This window comes from Phytophthora parasitica, assembly GCF_000247585.1.
Source record: "Phytophthora parasitica INRA-310 unplaced genomic scaffold supercont2.4, whole genome shotgun sequence".
NCBI lineage: Eukaryota > Oomycota > Peronosporomycetes > Peronosporales > Peronosporaceae > Phytophthora > Phytophthora nicotianae.
Window position 1 is genome coordinate 1,630,420 of NW_008648990.1, and position 7,180 is coordinate 1,637,599.

General features: G+C 44.4%; 2 protein-coding genes across 2 annotated transcripts; both read right to left on the bottom strand.

Moving 5' to 3' along the window:
* Positions 1–1,112: 1,112 nt before the first annotated feature.
* PPTG_03454 (hypothetical protein) lies at positions 1,113–2,352 on the bottom strand (the record flags this gene model as incomplete). Its single annotated transcript, XM_008896132.1, has 5 exons — positions 1,113–1,280; positions 1,321–1,330; positions 1,442–1,903; positions 1,939–2,082; positions 2,147–2,352. 5 exons carry the CDS (start codon positions 2,350–2,352, stop codon positions 1,113–1,115), a joined length of 990 nt encoding a protein of 329 aa, XP_008894380.1.
* A 2,273-nt stretch (positions 2,353–4,625) lies between these two features.
* On the bottom strand, positions 4,626–6,002 carry PPTG_21305 (hypothetical protein; the record flags this gene model as incomplete). The annotated part of the gene is made up of 3 exons (XM_008896558.1): positions 4,626–5,039; positions 5,117–5,392; positions 5,751–6,002. The coding sequence occupies 3 exons, from the start codon at positions 6,000–6,002 to the stop codon at positions 4,626–4,628; spliced, it is 942 nt and encodes a 313-aa protein (XP_008894806.1).
* Positions 6,003–7,180: the final 1,178 nt, after the last annotated feature.

The following is a 7,180-nucleotide window of genomic DNA, read 5'->3' on the forward strand; positions in this document are numbered from 1 at the left end:
CCCCTCCATCCCGCTGCGATCAGCCCCTAGTACAAAAGGTTTAGAAAATGATGGTGGATAAGATATAGTAGATTGGGTGGGTGCAGAAGAAACGTTTCGACTCTGGGGAACGTACTTAGACGAAGTATTTGAATTTAAAAAAAAAAATTACCGCCTCCCATGACAATACATCTATCAGAACTGGGACCATGCGGAGATACCCGAGACAACGAGACCCCGTTTTCTGATGGAAATGACTTCAACTTCTTTTAGAAAAATAAGCTAAAAGGCATCTGCGTTCTGAAGGCGCTGCTGCGGCTCTTTACTTCACCATCGGCAACAAGGTGCATTGGTCGTCCAGCACAACCTAAATACATGAGAACTTTTTAAATAATGTTACTGACGGTACTAAGATAAATTGTTATGCTGTACAGACCCATCTTGTAATGATAGCCGTAAGGCTAAAGATCGTTAACATCGTATATATATTCAGTATTGTTATCACGATAGGCGCTGTTACTCTATTGCTCTGAGCGGTGTCGGTGACAAAGAGAGCTTACGGTAAGCGCCCTGGATCAGACCAGCATCATCAAATCAACGAAGCCAGCGCAGTAAACGTTATGGGAAAGATTTTGCTAGATACTCTTACAGTGTTTGTAAGCATAACCCAAATTATATATAAAGCTGTACTTGTATCACAAACAAGCTTGACCTCATTGTTATAGGTTTATAGCTCGGCTGCAACGTAATAGTCCGTATCATGAAGACACAGACCTCTAAAAAGCTCACATATACGAAATAAATACTCCATTTTTGAATCTAATCAAATTGGCTAACTTTTCCGATGGCTTTCCAGAGCCATTTGGTGCCGTAATAACTGAGCAATGTCTAAATGCCAGCAAATGTTATTGTGTTCGGACCTGGGCAACGTTTGTGGCGTTGATATCGCACCGATTGAGTTCCTTTGCAGACTCACGTTTCTCGCTGTTCTTCTTTATCAGGTAATATCTTTGATGGTTGAGCTCGCTGTAGTTTCATTGCTGCATTTCGCCTTGCCTCTCGCGCGATGAAGTTGATAACGTTCCGTTGCGTTTCAATCTTGCGTTCATTTCCCAATACCTTAAATCCTCATTTTATACAGCCTTGAGGATTTCCTTAACTGAGCTCGCTTCAAAATTCTCGTGTTGTCTCCGATCTTCTTGGACGCCATACATCTTGATCCCATGTACTGTGAGTTTCTCATCTGCTTTATGCTGCTGTTCTACTGCCACGCAATCTTCGTGAGTTATGTGTCGCTTTCCCTTCAACTTGATCGAAACATTGATTGGGGATATCTCTTACTTCCTCTGTGCTGAAAAAAATATCAGCAGTTAAGAATGAATGTCGACTGGTTGAAGAGTGAATGCTGACAAGACCATTATTAGATCGCGAAGGTAATAAACTTTACTAAAAAGTCTCTAACCTTAGCTTGGAAAAAGCGCTGGCGTACACTTCGCTAGAACACACAACACATTGCTTCAGAGTGCCATTGCGGCGTTGTTTAGCCTTTCCCATATGAGGAAGTTTGTATTCGTTGTCTCCATCACAGGCAAGTACACATACCATGACTTGTTGCAAAGTCAGAAAAATATTGTCCAACGTGACCTTGTCTAGAATACGAAATAAATTCTGCACGACCTCAATAGGCTCTAGCGTACTCGCAACATACGTTTGGTACTGTAGATTCTGGATAGCCGAGTACCCTAAATCCAACACATTGAAATCGGACGAGTTAGAAGGCTGAAAAATAAGACGGATGTCCCAGCCCTCTCGTTGTCCTTCTCGAACTACATCCTCGTCGTCAGGTAGTACGTGAGGGGAGGCATTATCTTGTTGCTCGTAAATAATCTTCCCCCTGTGACATATTGGCCACTTTCTCGGATTGCTGAAAACACACAGGTTAGTAGGAAATGCTTATACACTGCCGTATCAACGGACTCGATGTTACCCTGTAAGATGGTGCCTTTTGGGCGGTATTGGCTCCTACGCTGTGGGAAGTGCCCCTCAGCAAACGACCATAATCCCAGCTTCCCATCAAAGTTCGTTTTTCTATGTGGGTCCCATCTGCAAAGCGTACGAAAAAATTATTAACGTATCAAAACTGACAGGTATACCTTGGTCGAGCAACCGCGGCCAAAACATGGTCTTCTCGATATGGCGGGCGCTGTGACGGTGTCTCTCGGGGGGATCCTCGCCGGAAAGAAGATAGTACCACCCTGTCTTCTTGTCGTGGTTAAACCACTTCTCGTCCACGTGGACAGTATTGAGCATGGGGTCAAATCGATGGCCAATTTTGTCCCTGTGGACGTCTGGCTTGTCGTCCAGGAAGGACATGGCGTACTGCATCCGGCGTTGGCGGTGCGTGGTCTTGAGGATTGGCTTAATTGTGGTGGTCTTGGCGACTAAGCCGTGGCTCGCAAGCAGGGGCTGAATGACACCGAAGGAGACGCCTACACAGGATGCAGTAGAGCGAATAGTGGAGCGGCGTTCGGCAGGTACGGCCGCGATTTTAGCCCCAAGCTCCTGCTTGTTGTACCCCTTCCGACCCGATCTGCCCTTGTATCTGCATATCTCCAGCAATATTGCCTGCAGCTACGGACTCCTCGTATTTGCTCCAAATAGCAGCCACAGTGTCCCTGTGTACGTCGAAGTGCTTCGCCACGGAGGTCTTCAAGCCGTACTGGAGAACTCCGTCAATACGGCGCTTTAGGAGCTCGTGTAAGATTGCATAGCGCGTCGTTTCATCCACCTTTCGTCTACCCATTGTTTGAACGCCGTAGGCGCTGAATTGAAAGTGTGGCGGGTGTTTTGGCGAGGCACTGCTTTTTGGGGAGGCTTTAAATGGCTGTTGTGACCGCAATTTGGATGGTTAGGACGCAAAATGCATATCATCCAATAGCACAGACAACAGTGGTTAATATGCACTCTGATTCGTAGACATTGAGTTAGTATTGAGTGTGTAACGGCGGCACAAATTCAACTGCTAATAATTTTTCAGCACAGAGGAAGTACACCTTTTGTGGTAATACTACATCTCCATTCATGGTCGTGAAAGTCCTGAAGACGGAATTGTCGATTGTGGCGTTACTTAGTCGGGATATATGTCTCTTGCGAACATCGGATCGACTGGTAAGGGGCCAGGTACGGCTGCATATATATCGAGAATTTGAAACGCAACTATGGTTCAAGCATTCGAGTAGAATTTCCATTACGGAGTGTCTTTTGTCGGCGTATTGGGTACAATGCATTACGAATACAACCAAACACATCCCCAATCAATCGACGATAATAGTAAACTAGAATCTCCCCGAGATCAGTAGCGGATGCCAAGTTAGTAGAAGAAACACTTTTATCAATTATTGGGCGGGCATCACTCTCTGCAATAGTGTAGGATTGACTTGCGTCATAATGGTATTGTCGCTCCTCAAATTCGACAACTTGCTTGCATTCATCCGTGCTTCCAATTAGTTTTCGGGCTGAGTCCATAGTTGCAGGATTTAGGAATAATCACATAGCGTGGATTAAACCAGACGATTATAGTAGCACGCTTCAATTTCGCACAGCGTCCTATAATCCGTCTGAAATCCAGTAATAGAAGCGCTTTTGCTTTAGCCTAACAAAATGACACTTCTCATTTACAAATGAAGAACTCAAGTGTTATATTAACTCTTCATCTTATATCTATATACCTGTGTGGCATCCTCCGCTCTTCTAATTCCTCTACAATACTTCCCAGCAACAAATGGTTTAGTAACTCAGATTAGATGCGTACACTAAAAAAGCTATCCATAACCTTACGAGATATGAAAAAGTCCTAAATCATAGACTACAACAGACGGAGTAGTAAAAGCAGAGGAAAAGACACAAAGAGGAAACATGTTAGCCTCAGTACATTTTGACGGTGTTTAGCGACTAGTGTTGATCTCGGGAAGTAAAGTTGGTGGTGCAGGCTAACTACGGGACAACTTGCATGCACAACGTTGCATCATTCAATCAAGTAGATCGACCTGCCTTGGGAATTATTACTGACCGTTGATTGAGATAATTCAGAAGTTCTACCTTGTAGTGCGTGTTCTTCAGCTTAGAGATAATTGTTTTGTCGAGTATTTGTCCAGTTGGCCCAGATCGTCGATCAGCATTTTCTCGATTTTTTTTACTTCGGCCGAATACCTTCTCCATAACCGAGAACCTCTCTTCGTCTGGCTTATGGTGACGTAGAGACCTGTTGATACTGGGCAAATCAATATTCACGGTAGCTCCTACCGCAACCCCCGAGATCGAAAGAAGTGCAGCTCCAAGTAGAACTACGCTTGCACGCATTCACGACGTTGGTTATTGTTGTTCTTCTGTTCAGAAAGGAAACTATCAAGTGGGAAATGCAAGGCAGGGCACAACATTTTACATTTCGTCCCGCCTGGAGGACATATAAACCGTTGTGCCTCTCATTACTGATGATGTATCGTCATGAAGGGACAACGTGCGTGAATATAAGGTCATGTAAATGACGACGTATGTAGCTTCTAGAGATGCTTCGATGGTAAATAAATCACACAGCAACAGCAAAGAACGATTCAGTGATCTTTATACTACGATTGGGCGCTCTACGTTTAGTACGTATCTGGACGAGACGTTACCTCGAGCAATCGATTCTGGTGGTTTTGCCAGAACGTTCGCATGAGTCTACCAAAAGCACTCATGACGACTTCATGCGCATATCGTATGTCGTCGCGCGACACACTTTCGTAGCTGGTTGGTTCCACATATAGCTTAAGAAATGTGTACATAATACACGCTTGTGATGGATCAATCTTGGATGGAGTGAAGACAGCATAGGCGAGCGAGCGTAACCTGACATTCCTTGTCGTCATCTGCATGAGATCGGACCAAATGATTATGACCCGGTCATTCTCCTCGAATTTGCGCAGGAAGTGAAGCTTGTGGAAATGGCAGGATGTACCATTGGGGATTGGAATCGTAAGATTGACCCTTCTCTCCAGTGTGTTGGGATTGCGACTTCGATCCTAAAGTTTGTACACCACCACAATATGGTCATACCTCGCTTGGTTCTAATGCTCATGAAGGTTGACCAGCTACCTACCAAACTGCTCTCGAGCATATTCCACACATGTGTGAATGCAGATGTCATGGGCCAGCTCAAAGGCGTCGTGGTCGTAAATTCCATGCCATTGGCCTTACACCTTTCACCATACGACAATTCAGAATTGCCGTAGAGCATAGTGTCTTGAAGCGGTAAACACATTCGATGAAAATTGGCATAGGTAACGTCTACTTCACCTTCCAGATCACTCATCAACTCATCGAAATGAGCTCCTTCAAAAATGGGCGACCCCAGTGTTCGCACATATTCCATTCCCTTTGCAGTAGCACAATTTGATTAGGCGTATCAAACACAGCAATATCACTGCCACAAATACTCACGTCGAGCGCGTTCCGCTTGAGAAGAACGCGTTGTAGCTTCTTAGAGACCCTTATTTGCTTGTCCAGTGGTTTCGATTGGTTTGTTCAGACCCATGCCGTTGCTGATATTGAGTGAAAGCGTGATGATGCCATTCCGATCGCAATTCATCGCCCTTCGTTATAGCTGAAGGTTTGTGTTGCCCTGTACTTTTGCTAATTTGAGCAAGATACATTTCCAGAATTTTTGATTCTTGACGCAGCCTCTTGATTTCAGCTTTTTTTCGTCGTTGTAGAACAGTTGAGGAGCTCATCACACTCCGAATTCGTTTTCTCGGTCTTGTAGGCGATACTGTTAATAGCTGGGGTAGACTCGAGATGGGCTTCGGCGACGGGGTATTTCCTGACTCCACGGAGATCATTCCTTGGACTACTGGGTCCAGCAGATCGTCAATGTCGTCCAGCATGAAAGATGAACACAGTCCTTGCATACTTTCTTTTGGCATGGGGTCACGGATCTCATCATCACAGAACGCGATGAAAGCCAAGGCCTCATCTAGCGTTAGCATGTCGTCTACTGTCTGTAAACGCATCGCAGAAATGCCAATGGACTCGTCGATGGGTGACTGACAAGGGATGTAAGTACCCTTGTTGGCGTCAACTAGATTGTTTACTGTGCTCTCTGGGCCTCGTATCGTCAGTAAACTGTAGGCACAGCACTTGCTCCAAGAAGATCTGGTATCAGTCGACTTTAGATTTTGGGCTATTTATGTGCATAAAACATCCAAATATAAACCTCACCTGTACACTACTGACTTCTTCATGCTACAGAAGCGTACTGTTTATCGCTGTGAACGTCCAAATGGCTTTCGGGAGATAAACCCATTTCCCATATTATAAAACTGTCCTTTTTGATTGCGGTAATGTTGTAGAACAGTTTCTATGCTGTGGCTGTGATGACGGGGCTTTCGCGATTATGCGCCAGTTTGCCTATCAAACTCGTGATCCTGGGCGGCCCATAAGTAAGAGCAAATGTGGAATGTATTTTTGGCGAATCTGACGTGGAAAACCGCATCTTTCCTAGAAGAGGTTAGGTTTTCTATCCGGGGCACTCACAAAGAATTAGTACAGTGAAGGGGATGCATTTCAAGTCCGAAGACAGCACTGGCTTATTTAATAGGTATTACAAAGCGTCGTAAGTCCGAATTGCGGCAATATTTTCGGCATTCGGGCTTTGAGATCGTGAGAGGGTCTTTCGGAGGACTTGAAGCACACGAGATCGTCGATATATATTATGCAATCTAGCGTATAGCCGACAGCAAATGGATAATTGATGAACTTAGAGTAGCTTACTCGACGAATATAAATATTATGCCATGTTTATACGGGGAACCTCTGGATTTTCATTCGAGTTACTGTTGGTTTTTTTGCAGTCCAAGCAACAACTCGTAAATGCTTCCTGTCGAATATTGACGAGGACTACTTACAGTAAGAATAAGCTTCCACTGCTAGTGTACTCCACAGATTTGTAAATTTTGCAACACACCAACTAGATCGTTGCGATTTTGTTTGCGCTCTTCATTAGAAAATATAGGTAATATCCTTTAAAATAGATATACTTCGTCGGTGGAGTTGAACATCACCTCTGACTAAGTGAGTCTTATGCTCACGTCAGCTGAAGGATCCCAGTAGATAAGATGTTGAAGTAGTGTACAACTCTTATATAATATATTTAGGATCGATGCAG